General features: G+C 40.9%; 1 protein-coding gene across 1 annotated transcript; it reads left to right on the top strand.

The window, feature by feature from the left end:
* The first annotated feature begins 443 nt into the window (after window positions 1–443).
* On the top strand, window positions 444–22,639 carry gnl1 (guanine nucleotide binding protein-like 1). Its single transcript, XM_080749129.1, has 12 exons — window positions 444–612; window positions 4,589–4,742; window positions 7,409–7,545; window positions 8,668–8,819; window positions 11,052–11,123; window positions 11,818–12,010; window positions 13,492–13,590; window positions 15,019–15,201; window positions 15,371–15,549; window positions 17,029–17,221; window positions 19,043–19,183; window positions 21,138–22,639. The coding sequence occupies exons 1-12, from the start codon at window positions 540–542 to the stop codon at window positions 21,410–21,412; spliced, it is 1,851 nt and encodes a 616-aa protein (XP_080605255.1). The 5' UTR covers window positions 444–539; the 3' UTR covers window positions 21,413–22,639.
* Window positions 22,640–24,626: the final 1,987 nt, after the last annotated feature.

Here is a 24,626-nt window from a genome sequence, read left to right as displayed (position 1 = left end):
CACTTTTGTCTGAGACACTAGGAAACTTTTCTTTTTTCTTTTTTTTGTCTGGATATTATCATGTAAATATGAATTTAGTCAACATTTAAATTAGAGCAAATATTTTCCTAAATCCTAACTGATGGAATGTGTGACATGCAAATTGGCGAGGTGTTTACAAAGAGGACTGTACCAATAACAAAAGTTAATTCGGTTTGATCAGTCTGCCTTTGCCAATAATGACCGAAAGTACGCCCAGTTTATACATTTGAGTTTACACAATGAATACAATAGTTCAGCTAAGTTGGAAGATTATATGAAAGTAGACGCCACTAAAATAAAACAAATACGTCAGTGGAAAATAATGGTTTGCTCCGCCGTTCTCTGCAGTCTGCAGTGAGCTGCGCATGGCGTCACAGAAAAGTGGACGAGTCCAGAAACTTCACCAATGTAAATAACAACGTTAGCGGTCTTATAACACCGTAGATACCCTGGTTACACGCACAAAAGTGAAACCTGACAACACGCGAACTAGTTTCGTCACTAAATAATTAGCCATTATGCCTCGGAAAAAGCCATTCAGCAATAAACAGAAGAAGAAACAACTGCAAGTGAAACGGGAGAGAAAGAGAGGTGAGAACCTTGCTACGTTTTTAGCCTAGCTTCAATGCTAACGGAGCAGTGTTGGTGGACTGTTAGTTCAGCAGTTGACAAATAATATGCGCGCGTCTGTGTGTGTGCGTACGTACGGGAAAATCCCATGTGTTTGAAACAGACATTGTTACTTGTTTACTTGGCTTGCACTGAAGCTGATGCTAAGTTGGAAGTCTGACATGATGTCTGAATAGAATAGAACTTGTTACAATCATTTTAGTTGTGGTGTAGTAGCCTAATGGAGGTGTATCATGTAAGCAATGTTGTTTTGTATTGTGTGTTCTAGGTGTAACTGTGCCAAAGTGCTGTTTTCTATGCATTTCAGGGGGTTTGCCTGGAGGTGTCCCTATTTGAAACTCTGGGAGTTGGCAACCCTATGTGTAAACATAGTCTGATTTAGAGTTTTGATTAGTGACCACTGGCACTGACCATAATGTTCTAATGACCACTGACTTCATGTTCTAAAATATTGTACTACTGTCATGACAGTGTCAGCCAGTGTCACCTTTGCTCGTTTTGTTTAACAGTGCAGCTAGCAGATGCCTGGTAATTTAGTTTATTTGTGTAGCACCTTTCATAGACAGTTAACTGCTTCCTGGTCGGTGTCAGACCGCCATTCCGAAACACCTCCATTCCGAAACAGGGTTAGGGGTAGGGGTAGGGTTAGTTAGGGTTAGGGTAAGGGTTAGGGTTAGGGTTAGGGTTAGAAGTCAATGTTCGGAATGGCGGTGTTTCGGAATCATGAATCTCAGTGATGCTTTACATTCGTCAGGGTACAGGTTAAAAGAAAGAATACAAGAAATTTCATCACAAAATGTAATGAAACAAATGCCCTTAAAACTATGGTGAGACATTGTCAACAGAGCCTCAACAGAGCCTGCCCCGCAAATCTCTGTAGGTAAAGTATTCCTTCATTTGGGATCATCATAACTGAAGAAAATGCTATCTCCAGGAGTCTGTGATGTAGGTCAGCCCTAACCCATAGAGAGCAGTTTTATGAACAAGTACAGTAAAAGGACTTGAAATCGACCCTGGAAGAAACAGGGAGGGAGCCAGTGTACTGTAGCTAAGACTGGACTAATGTGTTCTCTCTTTTTGTTTTTGTTAGCAGTCTAGCACTAGCAGCAACGTTCTGAATAAGCTGCAATCTTTTAGTTTACCTTTTAGCAAGGTCTGTTAAAACTTAAAAGTGAATTGCAGTAGTCCAAACTACTTGAGATAAAAGCATGAATTTGTTCTTCAGCATCTTGCCGAGTTAGCAGTGGTTGTGCTTTTACAGTCTGAGATGAAAGAATGCTGTTTTGGTCATGGTTTGGGATTTAAACTCAATTTCGGAGTCTACAATTACACCTAGGCTTGTTACTTCTGGTTTCATCATGGGTGTTAGTTTGCCATGTCTTTTTAAGAGCTGAGTCTCCCCTTTTTGCTTTGAGCCCTGTGGCCGACTAATAAGATTTCTGTCTAATCCATGTTTAATTTGAGAAAGTTATTATCATCATCCACTTATTGATTGTAATCAGACAGCCAGTCGAGGAGTGATCAGCCTGATGATGGAAGCTAACGCAATGTCCTCTAATGACTAGGCTATATGTACAAGCAGGTATACAAAGTACAATATAAAAAACATCCATCCACATATTCACAAGATACAGCATTTATAACCGCCACAACAACTCACACATAGCTCAGCGCTATGTCAGATATCCAATCTGCGCTTTTATTGATTACTGTCAGCTACTGTACCATCACAGTCTAGTAAAGTCATCAATTTGCCCTGCGTGTGTCGCTCTGTTGCATTACTCTTTTGGCTGACATGTTGTGATGTTAATAGAAAAGTTGAGTGTAGAAAAATAGGTGCAGCAGAGACAATCAGCTAGAGACTTTATACAGACTGTACAGAAAGCACAGATTAAGATGTTCATAATAAAAGTGAAATATCCACCATTTGGGGGAAGACCCCACAATTTGGGTTATTAATAAAATTACGTTAATCATCCTATGGTCTGTCAAAAGCATGTCTGTTTCACAAATGAACAACCCCTGCCCTGACAAAAATGACTAACATTTTGAGAAGAAATCATTTCAAGTCGTAGTGCTGCAATTATCAATGATCTTCTTAGCAATTATGATTATTCTATTGATTACTTTTTCAATTATTCGAATTACAGAGAAGTGTGCTATTTAAAAACATTTTTTAAATATATATCAACAAATTGATTAACAAAACATTTTTATACTTTGTTGCACAGGTGTCATGCAAAAAACTGTTGCTCCCCATGGTATACGCTCTCCATTCACCCGTTGCCATTCAGACATTGACTTCTAATAAACCCTTTTGCAAATCCCGCCCCATTCTGCCCTGTTACTATGATGGGACATTAACCCTGGGCAGATTGTTTTTATAGTGGAAGTGGATGGGATTTTTTTTCCCCTTCATAGCCTCATTACAGCTATATAAAGTACCAAAGGAAAAACACCTAGGTGATATTAATAAAAAGGGAAGACAAAGGTACAGTAGTTACATTGCAAAACAGGGGATTTACCCGAAAATATATGTTTTAATTTGTTTAATCCCAGTGGGACAGAATCCTCTTTGCAGATTCTTTTATAGTGGTAGTGGATGCGATTTTTTTTCCCTTCATAGCCTCATTACAGCTATATAAAGTACCACAAAAAACACATCTACGTGATATTAATAAAAAGGGAAGAAAAAGGTACAGTAATTACATAGCAAAACAGTAGTTTTCCCCCGAAAAATAAATGTTTTAATTAGTTTAATCCTCTGGATCAGAGATAGAAAGAGAAGCGCATTGCATCTTGGGTACTAGGAAGAGGACAGAGAGAATGTTTCTCCTCACATAATAGGCTGGCTTTTCGTAATTCTGCCCATTTAAATTATATGTACCCAATCGTGACTCTTAGACCATTGATAAGGTACATGTGAACTAGTTTGTTGAAGCTTATTCGTTATGATGAGCGAGATCGCTTGACGCTTGCCGTCGCTATCACCGTACCGGCCGATCTCCGTGTCGCGCACTGCGGACAGTTTTTGAAAGGCTGAAGCAACATTCTCCACTGCACAAACTCCACCCCCGATAGCAAAAAGTGAATGTTTTTTTCTGGTTGGCCAGTCAGGGAGTCTCAGGGACCAATCAGAAGGCTGACAAACGGTCTATTGTCTGACTGGCAACACTTCCATTGAGGTTATGGTTAGGTAGGGTTAGTGTCTAAATGGGGGGATGTCTGAATGGGGGATGTCTGAATGGCCCCTAGTATCAGTATTTTGGTCTTCACTCTTTCGTATCATGTATTGCACTGTTTATGGTAAATGCACTGCATTATATAGCGCTTTCAGGCCACTCAAATGCACTTCAAAATGTACACACACACACACACACACACACACACACACACACACACACACACACACACACACACACACACACACTGGCACAACAACCTTATTCGTTTGTGCTAGAATGCGGTACACATTCACAGTTCACACTCCCAACAGCGAAAGCAACCATACAAGACCGTGAAGACATCTTTCTCATTGAGACCAGTTAGGGGTTCAGTGTCTTAAAATGGTAAATGGCCTTTATCCAAGGCGCTTTAGAGATACATTCACACATTCACACACATGCATACACCGATGGCGTAGGAAACCATGCAAGGCACCAACCTGCTCACGGAGTATCTAGGGGTTTGGAGTCTTGCTCAAAGACTCTTCGACAGTATCTCTGGGGGAGCCCGGCATCGAACTGGGATCCCTTCGGGAACCCTCCGTGTTCTAAGAGGGCAACGCTACCCCTGAGCCACTGCCACCCCTGTCTTGCTCTAGGGCACTTCCTGAAGCAACCAGGAGCCTTCAAAATCCCAGAAGGCCGCTCTACCCCCAGAGCACTGTCGCCTGGCATCTTGTGTGGCATTTATGACTTTGACCTTTGTCCCCCAGGTGACACAGGCTCAGGTGACGGTCCCAGCAGTCGTAATGCCAGTGTGGAGCGAGGGGGCGCGAGGCACTCAGACACCTCGGACAGTGAGACCACTGACATCAGGAGAATAAACCAACAGCCCTCCAACAGAGATGGCAGAAATGAAATGAACAGGTGAGTAGGGCTGTCAAGATCATGACATTTTAGTCGATTATTTGTCCACACAAATCATTTTGATTAACGATTTCATTAGGCTTTTACTTTTTTGGCATTGAACACTGGAACATATAAATACATAAAAACGTTTCTGTGTGTCTTATATACAATATATATCTGTTCAAAGTGAATAGATTCACATTAAAGTGAGGGTCTTTGAAAATGTTTACTCACTAATACGGTGCTCTCTGGCCTCCAGTCTTCATTAGAGTCTGGGACTGGATATATGCTAAGCTAATGAAATCCTAAGGGACAAAGTGAGTCATCACCATAATCTCTGACACTGTGCATGTAACACTTAAAGATGTTGACTGGTAAGATGATAGCAACATGCATAGATGAATACAATTTTGCATTTATATAGTGCCTTTCTCCAAAGAAGTGTATTACAATGTGCGTTACATTCACTCATTCACACATAGGGCTGTCACGATTATGACATTTTACATGACGATTATTTGTCACTCAAACAATTGCGATTAATGATTTAATTGTGTTTTTGTCGTTGACAATTACATTTCTGCTTTTAAGTTGCACATGGTAGATATGACACATAATTACTGACATATTTGACAACTTTATACTTAAAAAAGAACATTGATAGTGGAAATAGCGATCTACAAGCTCACAACGCGTCGCGATTGTGAGCTTGTAGATCTGCTATTTCCACTATTTTTGACCTTTTATTTAAAGGAGCTATAGTCAACTTTTTCTTGAAAAACGGATGCTAAAATAAAAATAATGTTTCGAAAATATTTTATAAAAAAATAAGCTTCATATATGTGTTTCAATTAAAAAATGACCACAAAAAGCGGAAAAATAATGATAAAATAATCATTTTGGTCCTTTGTTTACATTTACAGGGCCCGTAAATGTAAACAAAGGGCCAAAATGATTATTTTATCATAATTTTTCCGCTTTTTGTGGTCATTTTTTAATTGAAACACATTTATGAAGCTTATTTTTTTTATAAAATATTTTCGAAACATTATTTTTATTTTAGCATCCGTTTTTCAAGAAAAAGTTGACTATAGCTCCTTTAAATATATGAACATTTTTCAACATGAAAACGATTATGACGATTATGAAAAATAATCACGATTATGTCCAAAAATCACGATTAGACGATTATGTAATAATTGTGACAGCCCTATTCACACACACATTCACACTAGGGATGGTCCGATCAGGTTTTTTGGAACCGATCACCGAGCACCGATCACAAAAGTTTGATCACCCGATACCGATCAATCACCGATCCGATCAAGTTATTATTTATATATTATTTATATTTTCTAAATGTTAATGTTTTAACTTTAATTAATTAATTCACTCATGAATTAATTTATATATTTGCCTTATAGTTATTTACCAGCATTACTATGTATTTATTATCATAGCAGTAACTAATTATTCCTTCAGCACTGTGGAAATCAATACCCCAAAATGGCCTCAAGTGGGCATACTGAACGGCTGGTTGATCGGATGCACCGATCAGATCGGATCGGTGAATTTACCTTTTGATCTAAACCACCGATTATCGCCGATCACACTGTGATCGGCCCGATCCGATCCATTGCCGATTGATCGGTAACATCTCTAATTCACACTGGAAGGATATTAGACAAACAGCCAGGAGGAGCCAGGGCTCAAACCAGGAACCTCCCACCAAGAAGGCTGCTCTACTTCCTGAGCCACTGCCCTGGTGAGATTCAGGCTAATGCCTGAATTGAAAATAAAATGTAAAAATGACAAATACACCAGCAGACAGTGATATATAAATATGATGATATGCTATGAATCATGGAGATTTAAAACTGTATCTCATAAATGTGTCCTTAATCATGCAGATTTATACTGGGTCTCATAAACATGTCCTTCGTCTCTCTCAGTGATGATGATGCAGTGCCTGGAGCACTGATTGCATGCTTGAATTGGAAATGGGAGCTAATGTTTAAAAATTGTAATTGGAGCAATGTGTGTGAGCCTGCAGATAATAAAAGAAAGGGGTCGCATATGGCACTGAGAAGTTTGAGATTATGGTATGCCAGTTTAAGAGATGCACCACTTGTTCATGGACGACAGAGCATATGGTCCGATAGGGCCTTAGCTCTTCCATAATTCAGTTGTAATAATTTGTATTTTATGATAATGTTTAGAATAGCAATTTTCTACTTTACCTCAGTCTAGCTCAACCCACTCATGAACCCAAATAACACATGAACCAAGCTGTTTATGTGTGACATCAGACAGTGTAATTATCTTCACCCACATCTATTACAGGTTACATTATCAATTAATTTTTAGCAAATTTGAAACATAACCTTACTTGTAAAACAATCAAGTGATTTCATCAGGCAAAGCAGCCTAAAACAACTGTCAGTGTTCAATGCAATGAGAGGAGGAGGGCTTTCTTTGGAAATTGTTGAGCTGAGGGTGAGAGTGCACAATATTTCTAATGTACTTTATAAGTGGAAACATTTTTAATCGCTGTTTTAAGACATGGCTAGCAATTAATCTGGCTTTCAATCCTGTTTTGCAGTGGCTGCACTTGTTAATTTAACATGAGACACCAAACTAAACCCATTAAAAAAAGGTCCTACTGACTTCCTCCTGCCAATCAGGTTCCGACTGCACTTTGAGAAGGAGAGTAAAGAAGAGGTGGAGAGGAGGAAGAAGATAGCCAGAGAAAAGGTTCTACAGCCAGTGTCCGACAAAGAACTTGAGGTGGACATTGATGACATCTACCCCTCAGAGAAAGGTTGGTCTCTTATTATTCAATGCTTTAACCTAAATTATTTTCATGGCTTTGCATAGTTTGGTGACTGGTGATTTTTTTGGGGACAGATTAGTGGTTGATAGTAAGCAATCTGCACCAAACATCCACCATCGCACTGATGCGATGGTGGATGGTTCACAAATTAGTTATTGAAAGGTGATGGTCCACTCTTCTCTCTTGTTCATATTGTAGAAACCTGAATTAAAGCTGCTACCTGATAACTTATCAAGAAGTTATGGCTGAGCGTGAGATCAAATGAATACATGCATTCAGTGGCATTAACGCATAACAATGGTTGATATGCCTCTTCCTTGGGGATTAGACAACAACATAATACAAACAGACTTAAAACCCTGGCCTATTGCTCTTTACTAGGCTACCAGCAAGTCGATTAACCTCTTAAACTATGCCCTATTCTGTACACATACTTCACCGCGGTCCCCTTGGGCTATCTATACTTGGTCCACTAATTGTTTTCCATATACACCAAATCACGATCTGCAAGCACAAAACCCATCACGTTGCAATACGTTGCTAGGGTTCATGTAGTTAAGAAATGGATGTAAACAAAAACAACAGTCACCCAAATATCATTGTGGCTTCAGTGCCATGGTTACATGCTGTATCTTTTCAATTAAAATCCATGACAGCCATGTAGTACAAAACACTTTCACCATCAACAATGGCATCTCATCATTATCAACACAGAAGTGTCGGTAACACAACAACAAAAAACACTTCTGCAATTATAAAACTGTTGAACCATATTGTGGTGCAAAGTCAAACAAGTAACAGGTGGTTAATGTGGGTCACTGCTTGACAGCTGACTTAATTATTCTGTTATGCCACATACAGCGTATTGTTCCTATCGAGCAGAACTTCATCATACAACAGGAGTGTTGCACAAAAGTAGTGAAAATAGCCACTTTACAAGCTCACAACTCAACATTGTGAGTTTGTAGATAAGCTATTTTCACTATTTTAAAACATGTTTTTAAAATAATGATTAAAAAAAGAATGGTTTTGGACATACAAGGTTTCTACCTGACAGCGACGATACAATGAAATGACTGAACAGCGCTGTGGTTCATTATTAAACGGCAGGTCTTGGTTTCCCGAGGAGGCCATCGTGGAGTTATGAGATGAAACATGAGGAGCTGTTTAGGAAAGAGGAGAAGTCCTTCCGAGACTACCTGGAAGACTTGAGCTCCAGAAACCCTCCCGGCACCCTCAGCCACTTTGAGCACAACCTGGAGGTGAGCCAGTAAGGTCCAGGGGGGCTTAATTCAAACCTATTCATGTCAGGATGAGTTGTATTTTGAACTCAACCTGATTGTGCCAAATTTGGCTCATGACCCGTGGTGTGTCCCTGCAATCTGTACCACCTCTTTACTTCTTATTCTTGAGTCTAGGGCATTCACCAAATATTCAAATATTCGAATATCAAAGTCACTATTTGACGTTGTTCACCAAAGTCGAATATTTGCTTATTTTTATTGTTTTCTCTTTAAAAAATATATAGTTTATAAAGCTTGGCTAGATAAGAAGTCATAGGAATGAGTTGTCAATGCCCTCAAATTCTCAAACCTTTTTTGGCCGTGACCCCCAAAATAAACATATATGAACTGGGGACCCCCACCCTGACAAGCACTCGGTTCCGCAGATAAATATTGTGAAAATAGCAGATCTACATGCTCACAACGCCTCGCAACGCGAGGTGTTGTGAGCATATAGATCGGCTATTTTCACAATGTCCGCCTCTTGCTTACTTAATATTTGCCAGTTATGTTATGTTTTATTTATTTGTCATGGACATCACAATTACATTTGACGAACCAGATGTATTGATATAAGTGATTATAGCACACATGCTAATTCTCATCACCTGTCCACAGAAGGCTTTTCTATTTTACAAAAATCAAATCTAACACTCAGTCAAGTACAATAAACATTAATACTAATCTAAAACCCAATCAAGTACAAAAACAATAATACTAATCTAAAACCCAGTCAGGTACAAACAATTAATATGTGCTTACTAATAAGAACTAACAACAACGAACCACAATCTGACCCATCAGCTTGTGGGACATACAACATCATAAATAGCCATAATCAATCAATTCACACAGCAGGTAGATAACAGAAACTATTCATGTGAGTCAGGCCAGTCCTGTCGAATATTCGACTGTTCGAATACTCTGAGGTCGAATAATTAGAATACTAAAAATCACTATTCGTGAATGCCCTACTTGAGTCCAAAAAAAAGAAAGAATCCCAAATATCTAAAAATGATCTCAAATAATAAATAATCTAAAGCAAATAAAAAATGAATGATATACACTGTAAACACTATGAATTCTCTTCTTATCATTATAGGAGTGGGAGGGTGCTGAGCTAACAGTAGACGGTGTGAAACGTGTGGACAGAATAGACATTTTTATTACACTCTACATTCCCATTGTTCTGACTTCTGCTAAATGAGATAAAAGAACATGGAATGTCAACTTCGACTGGTGGACCATCCATAATGACTACCAACATCTGTGTTTTTGACAACTAGCATGCATATGCAGAACTTATTTTCCCAAATTAACACAATAACTATAACTATAAATATAACTATTTATGACACATCGTGCTCCTCACGCTCCTCTCATCCATCTGCCATTTTTCGTTATTGACCATTGGTTGTACTTTTCACAATGCATATTGGTATACGATGAGACAACTATATAGGGTATAATAATTATATATATATATAAACATTTGGACTGAATTTCAAAACGGCAAACTCACTACAGTTGACTAAATATTAAGGGATTTCTGACACAGCCTTCCTTCTATGCTAAAGATTCTTGTAAGACCCCATAGTTTGGGGGTGTGTTAGATGACTCGGTACACTCCTTGTTTTTATCATCACCCAGATCTTTAACATCAGATTCAGCCGGGGGAGAGGAAGGCAGCCTTTATGTGTCTCATGTAAACCGATTATGACTTGGCAGGCCTGCCATGTCACGTTCCATCTTAAAAGACCTAGCCCCTGAACATTAGATTAAATTGAATTAGATTTTATTGCCTCCCAACCAGGGGTGGTGGAAATTGCTTTCGGTACGAAATGGAAAAGCTTTGCTAACAGAGAACAGTCAACACACAACATTTATTTTTTTCCTAGAATAGCACAATTATAATTCACATTCAAACATCCTTTATTGCGAGAGAGATTAGAACTCCAGATAATATTATGATGAAAGATAGGTTTTCTCCTTAGAATTTTGTAAAACAAAATAATGTGGATCCAAAGATTTTGTCCAGTGTCCTTTTCAATCCAGATTCTCATGTGAATACACAAATATTTGCCTCATGAATGGATTCTCTGTTTTCCTGAACCAGGGTAATTAGTCAAATTTGTTGAAAGGTTGAACTGCTACACTTTACATCATAAAAACACACACACACTTGACTCGATCTCTCTCTGTCTCTCTCAGACGTGGAGGCAGCTGTGGAGAGTGATGGAGATGTCCGACGTGATCCTGTTCATCGTGGACATCAGGCATCCGGTAGGTGATGTGTTTAATAAAGCTTAGTGATGCCATGGTGTTATTGTAACTCCCTAGTCAGCCACTAGATGGAGACAACAACAAGACAATTGCAACAACTCATTGAATTCTTGTCACCAGTCCACCAGTCCTGTCTGCCTGTGTCTGTATAAGTGTAACCCTATAAGTATAATAGAACATATTTACTATGTTTAAAGGACATAATCATGACTAAAGACTTGAATGAATAAAGATTAATATTTTTTTAAGGGAATTGGATATATTTGTTTAATAAAGGGTGTCGTAACGTGATGATGTAATGTGAAATAAACTTTATGCAGACGAGCACATTAAAAAGGACAGTGCCTACTAATAATAGCAGCTCATGTACCGAGTAGCGACACATTTCCTAATTTTCAACATTTGTGTCAGATATTTTAAGGTGGAGAGATGACTCACCGCCTCAACAAAGAGTTTCCAAATTTGACCTAAATTCAAGACGAGCAAAAAACCAAAAGCGTTCTCTGTAAAACCGGAATAATGGCTGGATGTGTTCTCAACACTGACAAAAGGTTACATTATAACTATAACCTTGGAGCTAATGTGTTGGCAGTCGAATTTAGCCCTGTACCGAAGCCACTGTGAAAAGAAAGGTTTGTGTGTTTGCATTCCTGAATCCTGACTTAAGTATCAAGTGGTGTGTGAACCCACCCAGGTGCTGCAGTTCCCTCCAGCTGTGTATCAGTACATCACAGGAGAGCTGCACAAACAGGTGGTCCTGGTGCTGAACAAGGCAGACCTCTGTCCACCGCCACTGGTCATCGCCTGGAAACACTACCTGGCCTCCAAGTTCCCACACCTCACCACCGTGTGCTTCACCTCCCACCCCGGACAGCCCTACAGCACAGGTGAAGAGAAGGATGTGGCAGGAGGGAGAGGGGTGGAGAAAGAGAACCAGGGAGGGAGATAGGATGGGAGAAGGTGAGGAGTTGAGAGAAGGGCTGGTGAGAGAACACATTGGTAGGCTTATGATGAATAAAGCTTTAACAAATTTCAACCTGGCTTGCCTTTTTTGGGCATGTAATTATGGAAGACATTTTTAGACATTTTGCTTTCAAATTTTCAAAAACAATTCTGAAGTTAATTTGTGTCCTTGACTCCTTTTTCTGAGGCTTTATTTGACAGTAAGTAATTAAGTACATTTTATTTATACAGCACCTCTCAGAGAGATCTCACAAAGTGCTTTACATTCAGTGAAAAAAACAAAAGCAAAACAAAGGTAATTAAAAAAGGCTGTACAATTCGTCTCAACTAGGACAACAACAAAGGCATGGAAAATAAAATCATGTACCATCAACAAACGCCTTTTCAAGTAGCGGTTTGAGGTTGTTTTCAAAAATGTCAACAGAGGCTGCATCTCTCAAGACTTGTGGAAGAGCATTCCTAAGTTTAGGGGCTACAGCTTGAAAGGCCTTGTCACCTTTAGTTTACAGTGAAGAAAAACAGGAGACACAGAGACTGTAGGGAAGTCATGCAACAAATGGCTAGCCAGCTATCGAACCATTAGAGCCCATGTGTTGTGTGCCCTAACCACTCAGTTATCAGATCGGCCCGCCACATTGTGAGCTTGTAGATCATCTAGTTTGCTATAAAGTAGAGGTTAAGCATGACAGCTGATATTCCTTTGATGAAAAAATGGAAAACATGGTCACATGTAACAGGGCTGACTAAACCACCTCTTATTTTATGCCGTAGCAGCCGTACACTTTAACTTAGGTTAAAGTGAGGGTATTTCTGTCAGAAATGCTATTTGGTGGCAGGTTCCCAGATTGAGCAGCATGGTGATATGTATTAAATCATTTACTTTATTAATGGAAAATAAATTTAACAGCCCAACAGGATGACGAACAACCAACATGAGGTTTGTTTTCCAATAGCATACTATACAGCTCACTACATTATCCTGCTCAAAGGGGATAGACACCCTCATTCTTGGTTGATACTGACAATAAGCAATAAAGACAATAAAAGTACCCCTATCGGTAAGAAAGAAATTTACCCTTTTAACTGTGATTATAATACAATATAAATTTGTATTACAACTATCCTAAATTATAATACACTATAATGGATTATAACTGTGATTATAATACACTATAAAGTATTAATTACTACTTGAAAACGTGTGTGTGTGTGTGTGTGTGTGTGTGTGTGTGTGTGTGTGTGTGTGTGTGTGTGTGTGTGTGTGTGTGTGTGTGTGTGTGTGTGTGTGTGTGTGTGTGTGTGTGTGTGTGTGTGTGTGTGTGTGTGTGAGATCTGGGCTCAGGTATATTCTCAGAGATTTCTTGTTGCATTGTCACCCCAATAACCTCCTACTGTCTGTACATAGTCCTCCAGAAGAGGCGTATGAAGAGGAGAGGTTGCTGGGACAAGGCTGGGGGTCTGATAGAAATCCTCAAGGCCTGTCAGGAGATCACTGCTGGCAAAGGTAGGAATCACTGTCACTCTGTTCTTAAAGTACTAAGTGGTAATATTATGCATGCACAACAAGTACTAAGTGGTAATATTATGCATGCACAACAAGTACTAAGTGGTAATATTATGCATGCACAACAAGTACTAAGTGGTAATATTATGCATGCACAACAAGTACTAAGTGGTAATATTATGCATGCACAACAAGTACTAAGTGGTAATATTATGCATGCACAACAAGTACTAAGTGGTAATATTATGCATGCACAACAAGTACTAAGTGGTAATATTATGCATGCACAACAAGTACTAAGTGGTAATATTATGCATGCACAACAAGTACTAAGTGGTAATATTATGCATGCACAACAAGTACTAAGTGGTAATATTATGCATGCACAACAAGTACTAAGTGGTAATATTATGCATGCACAACAAGTACTAAGTGGTAATATTATGCATGCACAACAACATCCCATAATGGTGTGACAATTGATTCATGCAAAGCAAACATTATGATAAACGAAAGACAAACAAATCACAATGGCAATGTCATACCCGCCACTTCCAGGCCTCTGTCAAACCCAGACTGAGATTTTTAGATGGCTCCGAAAGGACCTACTTTGACTTTTTAAGACCTGAGGCCGAACAGTTTTCTGGAGAATTATTGTAGCTATATCAGTGGTGCAAACCTTTTCATGTCAAGGACTCCAAATATGTATTTGGCTGCGGACCCGCCATCTAAAAATAATTTGTTCCAGGGACCCCCAGAAGCAAAGATTTTAATTCAAGAAAAATGAAAAAAATATATGAAAGATTTGTGCGCATCTTGTACCACACAGTCCAGAGCACAGTTCACTCTGCTGTAATACACAAGTACAGAAGATATACAAATACTGAATTCCTGTGTAAAATCCTTTTGAAAGGGTTTAGTTTACAGTATCCAATTTACTGACTTGATATGGCTGAGCACCACAGCTAGCAAACATTATATAACTTCAGTAGCTACTCTACAAGAATGTTTATCACGATTCAGAGAAACTGATAGAGGTGAAAATGCACCAGATGTCTTGTGAGCTTGTAGATCTGCTATTTTCCACAAACGTTTACCCCAGGATGAATTGAAGTTTGTAGATCTGCCATTTTTGCCAAATGGTTACCCCAGAATAGGGGTGCTAGGGTTCATGTGGTTAAGCATGGATAATGTACTGTAAGTGACAATACCTCAAACATGACCATGTTCAAATTGCTCCAACATCACCCCTGGTGTGTCAGGATACTGTATCCAGGTGACGGGGTGTTTATTGCTGCAGATGGGAGACCCCATTGGCAATAGTCTATATTGTTTGTTTATTTATATTTTATATTACATTTGACCAAAAGCATTCCAAAGCATGAGTTAGGTGAATTGTCACAACACTTTGCGTCCTCCTCCACACAGTTGACCTGACCAGCTGGGAGCAGAAGATCCATAGAGACGTGGTCGCTGAGCAGCTTGACGGGGATCGGTCAGACGAGGCGGCGGAGTCTGTGCTAATGGAGCACCAAAGTGACGCCGCCATGGAGATGAGCGGCCCAACGGAAGAGCTCTATAAGGACGGGGTCCTCACATTAGGATGCATAGGTATAGATCAGCCATATAACCTCATGAGACCACAGAGCTAGACACAAATCAAAAATAATGTCTTCCTCCCTCTCGACTCTCTCTCTCTCTCTCTCTCTCTCTCTCTCTCTCTCTCTCTCTCTCTCTTTCTTTCTCTCTCTCTCTCTCTCTCTCTCTCTCTCTCTACCAGGCTTCCCCAACGTTGGCAAGTCGTCTGTGTTGAACAGTCTGGTTGGGAGGAAGGTGGTGAGTGTGTCTCGAACTCCAGGCCACACCAAATACTTCCAAACATACTACCTCACCCCCACAGTCAAACTGTGTGACTGCCCTGGACTCATCTTCCCCTCCCGTGTCAATAAACAGCTACAGGTACGTGTGTGTGTGCGTGCGTGCGTGCGTGCGTGCGTGTGTGTGTGTGGTTATGACCTTTACTGCGTGTCTAGACTTGCATTCAGTGGCTTGTCCTTTCTCTCTCTCTCTCTTGTTAAGAAATCCATCTTGGTGAATGGATTATTGATGATATATTTCAAAGACTGCTTTTCCAGGCCAGTGTTTGAAGTTTTTGGGGGTTGCTTGCTACCATGCCCTCCTTTTAAAATACACTAGGGGCCTGATTTGGATACTTGTTTCTGTTTTCCTTTTCATCTGTTTTTCACCCAACCTTACCTTTGATCTTTATCCACAGTACACCATCTTCCTAATCATGTATACAGATGTGTGCCTTACCTTTGATCTTCATCTATGCCATCCTCCTGCTCATTTATACAGATGTGGGCCATCATGTCCTTGTATATTTCATTATGTCCACAGGGGGAGGGGGTTATGTTTTTGCCCCTGTGAGTCTGTTGATCGGTCTGTCCTAGGGCATTAACGACTTGTGATTTTTGCAAGTCGACTTGACATTGACATTACATATAATGTTGGATCCAACAGGCCATTTTATAATCTTTTCCACTTTCGACTTGTGTAATGATGTCGACTGAGTCGACTTGTCAACTTTTTGGTTAATGCCCTAGTCTGTCCATCTGTCTGTTAGCAGATAATCTCAGGCACCGCCGGGCCGATCAACGGCAGCATTCTGCAAACTGCATGCACACTCCCAGTTGGCCAAGGAAGAACCTCCACCCCAAATTTGTTGCGTCATGATCCCAGAAATCCAGGGGGGAAAGTATTTTGGTTGTACTGTTGGTTGTGTGAAGCGGCCTGTTATAATGCCATCATGAGGGCAAGTTGAAAAATGTGTAGGTGCTTCCTTTGCCTACTGGGAGTGTGTGCTAAGTTTCACAGAGTTCGGTCTAGTGATGCCTGAGATTAGCTGCTGACGGGCGGTTAGACAGTGGTGAAAACATAATCTCCACATCCTGGCCGTTCTGGTGGTAATAAAAACATGCAGATACATTTTATACAATTTAAGCCTTTAGCGGACATTCTTATCCAGAGTGTTTTACAATGTGCAAGATTGGTAGTAAAAGGCATGAACCCTAGTCAACAAACACCATAAATGGTCACGTGCAGTAACTAAAGTGCAAAGAAATAGTTTAGTGCTCCAAAGTATGTAACTAGCATACCAGGTCAGACCTAGCATCATTCTAGTCTAAACAACATGCTATGTAAGTCAAGTCTTGCTGCCAGTGTTTTGAGATCACTGGCAGTGATCAAAAGGGCAACATCCCAACAAAAGTACAAAGCGTAGAGGTCCTAAAGAAGAAAATCATCAGTTTGTAAAAAGTCTGGAATTTGGGTAAATGTTTTTAATTCGCGCTGTTAAAATGGAGAGAAATTAGAAGTGTGCACTTACTGAATCTCTCCTCTACTCGCACACGTTTGTGCTCCATCTCTCCTCTGTAGATCCTGGCTGGTATCTACCCAGTGGCTCAGCTGCAGGAGCCCTACACAGCGGTGGGATACCTGTGTGAGAGGACTCCCTTCTTGTCTGTGCTGAAGCTCAAACACCCCAGCCTCCAGGACGTACCGGCACACCTACAACAACAGCAGCAGGGCTCTGAGCAGCATAGTTGGACTGCTTGGGACGTCTGCGAAGGTATCTGGTCTCTTCTCTAAATGATGAGTAGATGTAAACACTCATCATTTCCAGACCAAACGTGTTTCCCGCTTGGCGTTGTCCGGTTAGTGCCGGGGTAAAGCCCACTACTGGGAAGATTAGGGTTTGAATCCTCCACAGTGCCTCCAGCGCTTGGCCGGCGCTCCAACAAACACGATTGGGTGTGTTTGCGCTGCAGGTGGGAAGCCGGATGGGGAGGGTGATCTCTGTCGCTGCACTAGTGACTCCTGCAGATTGGTTGGGGCGCCTGTCCAGCGGTGAGTGGAACTGGGAAGGATAGCATGTTCTGAACTTCCTGCGTTATACCCTCTATGTGAAACTCCTCACTCTCTCACAGCTGCCAATGTCATGTGTATCGGATGAGACATGTTTGACAAATTTTCCCCAAGACCACCACATCAGTGTCAGAGAGTAGACAAACGTGGTAGGGATAGACCAATGATTTTTATACTACACGTGCGCATGCTGATTGCATGTAAGCCGATTTCAAGCAGATTGGCAAACCTGTCTTTATGAGGAGCACTCGTTTTGGTTCACTCATTGTCCTGTGTATGAGCCTTGTGAGGCGGTCCTAAGCAAGACACTGGGTGAGCAAGAGCATGCACCAAGCAGTCGATTATATTTAATTTGCTGCCAGCCTGCGCACGCATGCCTGTGTGAGATCAGTATGACATGGTCTGGTAAGGGGCCTAATTGGCAATGATTAAATTAGGGAGGGACAAAAGAAAATACATTAAAATAGATGTATTGGCTCGCATGTAGATAAGATCACTGCATTCATTTATGAGCAGTAGTGTGTGCCACGCATCATTATTTATCCATTTCATTTCCATGTTCACACTCTCTATCACACATCTCATCACTACCATGTGGAAACTGTGCAAATAGGCAGCTATTTGAATTACTCTTTAACCACTTTCCTATTTTGGGATAAATTGAAGGTGGTCTCTTGACCGAAACGTTGCTTTATTAAAAACTCTTGAACTTGCAAGTGGCAGTGTGCGGGTTGGTCTCTTTTTAACGTTCCCACTTCTAATGCTTTATTACCTACGCACCTGCTTGAGAGGAACCGGGTGTGCGAAGGTCTTCTCCTCACAGGGATAAATTAACAAGCTTTCAAAAATAAGAAAAATAGCTGATCTACAAGCTCACAACACAGTACAATGCAACATGTTATGAGCTTGTAGATTGTCTATTTCATCGTGTGATACCATCGTGCAATGAAATATAAAATATTAAAACTCCAATAAAATCACATTCCACACTCCTACTGGATCTCTGGTCTTATATCCTATTGAGCTCCAATCTGTCTGTTTATCATTCACAATGCAATCCCGCACAAATACCTCTCTTACTTACTAACAAGCAAACTGTGGGCCGCAAATTGGCCTTCATGGAACATCCATTGACAGAACAAACAAGCTTCTTTTAGTGATGGAGAAAAAGAACAAACAAATATATTTTCATTTCCAGTTACTGACACATTTTTATATTTTTTGAAAAGTGTATTTTTCTGCGTTTTTGATTTATTGTTGATAGTGATGGTGAGAGAGCTCGAACCCAGGACCCCAGGAAGAATAGTTGTTAGTGCAGTAATAGCTAATGGGGATCCTAAAGAAAGAAACAAAGAGAGGGGGATCACATGCAGCCAAGCGCCTCGGGTCAGAATCGAAACTGGACCAGCTTTGGGAAATTCTATTGCCCTATTTATGTTGTATGCACTCTTTCTTACCAGGTGAGCCCCCAGTTACTAACACTTTTTATGTGTGTGTTTCCCCCCTCCTTTCTTTTGTCATGCAGCCTGGGCAGAGAGACGAGGTTATAAAACGGCAAAGGCGGCTCGCAACGATGTTTACCGGGCAGCTAACAGCCTCCTAAGGCTTTCCATTGATGGGAGACTGTGCCTCTGTCTCAGGCCACCTGGATACAGCTGCCTCAGAGGTAACTTGGAGGGAGGGGACGTTGTGATTGCTTGACATGTCATATTTATAAAGTAACAATGTAAAAGGCTGAACATAACCATGGAAGTGGAGCCTTGGGTGGTTGAAGTGTCTCCTTACAGTTTAGCTTCTTGTTCTTGTTCTTGTTCTTCTTGTTCTCAACTCATTTATGCTCTGATTGGTACAAACCAAATTTTATCTAACATCCAACCATTTCCACCCGGAGCCCAGTTCATTACAGTTCACCATGCTCTCTTTAAGGCTTATGATTTACTCATTCTATTGGCATTAACTATTTGCAATTGATTGATTGAGTTTCTGTCTTTAGAAACTTACACATGACCATTTATTTTGTACATACTGTATCTGTCAAAAGGATACAATACTGTCAGCCCACATTTTAATCTAGTGATGATCTAGTCATACAACTTCTATACTTGGATTTTATTATTTTCATTTGTGAAAAGGCCATTTCATTTCATAAAAAAAGAAAAGTGGTGGCAAAGTAGGCATGTAGCTTGAGTGCACAAGACACAATCAGTGTTTACTGCTCTCTACTCTTTAGCTCTAGCCTTCAATTCAATGTCACACTGAATTTCAACAATCTTTTCAACATCTGTAGTTAGGTATGTACACCTACTGCATTTTAACTGACAGCAGCTACTTGTTAAGGATGAAATAGAGTTTTGTCTGTGAGGTTTTGTGACACCTTTTAAGATTTGGGAAGTGTGTTAGCCTTTCATGTCGCTACTGAGAGCTCTTCAAACTGAGCTATACTTTGAATGCCTCGACTGCACTAACCAGTAAGACTCCCTAATCGGGAGATAAGCGACCGTCAGGTCGGCAACCTCATGGAGGCGCTAGAAGAGAGGCATGTGAGAAATCAGGGGCGGAGGTTGTGGTTTGCCTACCAAGGAGTGTGTGTACAAAGTTTGGCATGGATAGGGGCAACGGCGGCGGAGATAAGAATAGGTCCAAAAGTGTGACGTGACGGACAGACTGACTGATGGAGGGACTGACAGACAGCCGGTGAAGGTTTTCATAGTAACTTGCGACCTAACGGTCGCAATCATGTGACTATGCCTCAGTCTTTCCCTTGCAATTCTTGGTTGAGATCGTTGAGTTTTGCTGTCAGTTCCGTAAGGAATCCCATGTCCAATAACCAAGCATAGTTTTGGCCGGTACATTCCAAGCCGAATCACACGGTCAGGAAAAACAATAATAACGTGGCGTAGGCCAGCTTGTCACTCAAAGACTGCAGAGTACACTGCTTTACTGAGATCTGATTCACATTGTCGGCACAGCGTATTGGGATCGATTTGCTTTGAAGAGTGACGTGTTGATCGCGGTCGATCGGTTAGTTGCCCCTGTTATATAGAAAGAACAATATTCATGATAGAGCAGATTTAATTGTCCTTTGTATTTTTCTTAAATTTTAAGTTTCTACAATTCCCATTATAGTTTTGGTAGCATATCAGATACACAGAAAACTGCTCAGTGTTATGGCTCACTCTTACCTTCGTAGCGAGATGTACTTTCCTGTTTCCCAACTGGCTACAATAAAGGTACAGTATAGTGTTTCAGGTATGGCCTTTTGTCTGTAGGAACATTTTTCTACCACTCTGCCTTATTTTGACAGAGCACTGTCACTTGAAGCAGATCTCTCTAGGATAGGAATTGGTCTATTGAAGACCAAACACCCCTGTCTGTTTCTCTAACTAACTACACCTGGTTGGGTAATGGCTTCTAGCAGACCTTACTCCACAGCTGAGATGGCACTAACAAACTGTAACGTCTGATTTATACTTTGCTACACTACGGTGTTGCTTGTCAAAAATGACAGATTTTCAATAGAACAACCTAAGTCATCGTACCAAAGTATAGAGTAGCCAACTGGGTAGCAAGACTACTCCAGGGAGACCTCACTCAGAACATTTGATCGGTTTGATTCACAGAGCACTGGGAAAATCACGCCGACCTGCCGGAAATCTTGGCCATGCAGGGGCGGACGGAGGACGAGGGGGCGGCAGAGAGGGAGGAGGAGGACGATGGGGAGTCCAGCTCGGAGCCGGAGGAAGAAGAGAGGGACAGGGACGCGGACGATGATGAGGATGGGGACGATGAGGATGAAGGGTTGGGAGGCCCTTCCCCAGGGAGGAAGGACGACACACAGTCGCCATGCCTCTCTGTCAATATGTTCGACATCCTTCAGGAGAACGATTGCGAGTGATGACGGACGGCTGGATGTATGGCGTGGTCTGGCCAGCGAGGAAGAACAAGAGCGTCTCTTCTCTCCTCAGCATCTCCCTGTCCACCCACCAGTGCACTTTCATTCCTTGTCTTAGTTTCTTTTTCTTTTTTTGCGTTCCTCCCTCACGTCTCTCCCATCATCAACACTCCTATCTGTCCTCCTCGTTGTTACTAACATCTCCATACATTATCCGCTGATTAGTTTACTCTCCTTGCCCCCCTCTCCCCTCCGTTTCATCATTGACTACGTTTACACGGGCACCAGTATCCCATTAATATTTGTAGGCCTTACACCCTCATCCATAGTGTTAACGCTTTCAGTGCCCAAGACGTGTTAACACGTTTTCGGCGCTAGATGGCGTTCTCGGCTATTCTAGGCAATCCTTGGCCATACTGGATTACTCAAAAGTATATTTACTCAGGAGGACGTTGCCCGATGACGTAATGAGACAACAGGAAGTATCGTACTTTTTTTTTAAAGGGGCTTGCAAAGAACTCTTCCAGTGTTTGTCTATGGAGCGATCTGATCACAGCATGTTGCAATCTGACGGGCTGACTTTCCTCCCAGAGCATCGTGCACGCATAAGGGTTATTTTTGCATTCTACGAGAGTCACACACCAGTGTGCACGCGCCGTGCACGCACGACAGAGAATATTCGGCGATTTGTAAGATAAATACGTGTCCAACTTTTAAGATTATATATTTCTACCAACCTTGTATTTTCAGTGACTTCTAACAGCCAACCAGCGTCCAAAGTGATCGCGGAATTCCCTGGTTGCCACTGGAACCAATGTCTTTATGTTGTTGTAAACACCTTACGTTGCTAGCAAGCGGAACATTTGGTAAATAAATATTATACTGAATATGACCTTAGTGAGGATGTTGCATTAGTATTGGTATACTGGTGTGCATGTAAATATTATCTTCCATAATGTAGAGAGACCATGTCTTCCATGCCTGTAGCTCTGCTTTGCTTACCTACCCATGCAACTCATAACTTGTTTCCCCCTCAGTATTGCTATTGCTTGGATTATGTTTGGTTTGGGTTTGGTTTGAGTCAATTTTACCTGCATGCGGTTGTTTTAAAAGACATCTCCTTTCAGCCCATACAAAGTCCCACTGTACAATCCAATCCATTCAGATTTTCATCTGTTCATCAATAAGTGCCCTCAAAGCTTATGATGCCAAAGTTTAAGAAAAAGTCGAGGTGACCACCGCTGACTGTGATCAGTGTGGTCAGTTACCGAGGGTGGGGTGGGTGGGGCAGTCATGTGGCTTACAGAGGATAGAACCATCATTTCACACAATCTTTTCGGGGGGTTTGAAGTTATTGGACCTGAGTTCAGTTCTTGGTTCTATCCAGTTGTATCATCTTGGTTGTGTGTTATTTCAGTTAGCTTGATTCTACCCAGTCAGTGGTGTAGTTGAGAGTGTGGTTTTAGGGGAGGCCATAGTTTATGGCTGGACAAGAATCGATTTTCAAGGGTCAGACGGGAACGTTCTATGACTGTGACTAAACTCCTTTTAATTCAGCAAGCCATACAGGAAGAGAGAGAGAGAGAGAGACCAGACTATTTCACACATCCTTTGCTGCTAGTAAGTGATGGTAATTTTCTCAAAACAAACATTTTCAAAACTTAGATTTTTCTTTTTTGGCTGTTACACTCCATCTACTGGCATTTCCCCCCCACTCTTCTCACTGCATTTGCATATAATTCTTTCCCCGCTCTCGCTTTTGAGAACACGAAAAACCTCAAGCACCTCTCTCTCTCTCTTCCTCCTCCTCCTGTGACACATGTTGTCTCATTGCTACAATTCTGGAAGTGCTGTAGTATTTTGTGCTGGCGTTAAACATTTCACTCCAAGGGGAACACTGTCTACAGCACAGCGCTGTGTTACTGTGTAATACATCACTCTGCAGCCACACCATTGGTACTATTCTACTGTATATGTAAAGAAGTCATTCAACTCAACCCTGCTGTCTCAGACACGGTCGTGTCGATCTGGACTATTGTGGAAAAATCTTTAAGAACTGACATGTAAAGTTTTGGAGAGGTTTTGGTTTATTGTGTGAATGGTTTGAGTGCACAGTGAAATACTCAGTGTTAATTTATCCCTTTGTAACTCTTAAGAGTGTACAAATGTAGTTAAATTGACACAAGATCTTACTGTGTATAAGGTGTGTTTTTTTCTTGGACTATTTGTTGCATTCCTCATTTCATTCCATGCCTATTGACAATGAATTGCTCTCTGCAATAAAGAATAGTCATTTAAACACACTGTCTTGGTATTATGAGGGGTTGGAATGCACTCTTGAGGCTATTATGTTTTTTTCTTTTTTGCATTTGCACATTACCCTTGTGAGAGATAGTCTGCAGTAACACAAATATTGCTTAATATTATGCAAGCGAGAGTCCATTCACCCATTCCAGTACAATATTTGGACGCATTTAATTAGATGTCAAAGCATGAAAGTGGTCTTTATAAACTACTGGGAGACTCTGAGATGTTAATTTATTCTCAGACAGAACTGTATCCCACTAGCTGTCCTCCTGTAATAATGGAAGGGATTTGCCGAAGGTAGAGCAATTGTAATAAAATGTTGAGCTTGGAACTACACTGTTCCCAAGGCTAATTAAAGGCCTCGATAGCCTATTGCTGGGTGAATTTCCAGACACGTATTTCTTCATTTGAAGGCAGATATCATAAATAAAACAGTCTTAATTTGTCTTTACCAAAAAAAAGTAACACTTAATCTGGCTTCACGAGAACACGAGAAACCGCAAAAAGACTCCATCGCAGGGCTTAAAGATCCAGTTTGGGTGTACACTTTAATGCCATCATCTCACGCACAGTTTACCAAAAAAAAGTAACACTTAATCTGGCTTCAGTATTTTAATTTAAAAAAGACTCCATCGCAGGGCTTAAAAAGATCCAGTTTGGGTGTACACTTTAATGCCATCATCTCACGCACATGCAATGTATTGACTTCTCCAAGATGACGTCTCAAGGCATGATCTTGTCAGTCAAGTAGTAGATGCTTCAAATTTATATTCCATTCGAGACCCTATGGTGTAACTCAGTGTTATAACTCTGTCGTTATGTCAGCTCGCTCATCAACCACCCATTTGTTTGAGATCCGCCCATAGAAAACACATTAAATTGGTCTAACAACTATAAAAGTGTGGGCTGT

The sequence above is a fragment of the Nannobrachium achirus genome (assembly GCF_963921795.1).
Source record: "Nannobrachium achirus genome assembly, chromosome: 2".
In the NCBI taxonomy this organism is placed as follows: Eukaryota; Metazoa; Chordata; class Actinopteri; order Myctophiformes; family Myctophidae; genus Nannobrachium; species Nannobrachium achirus.
Note: the sequence above shows the minus strand (reverse complement) of the source record. Positions and strands in the feature narration are given on the sequence as shown.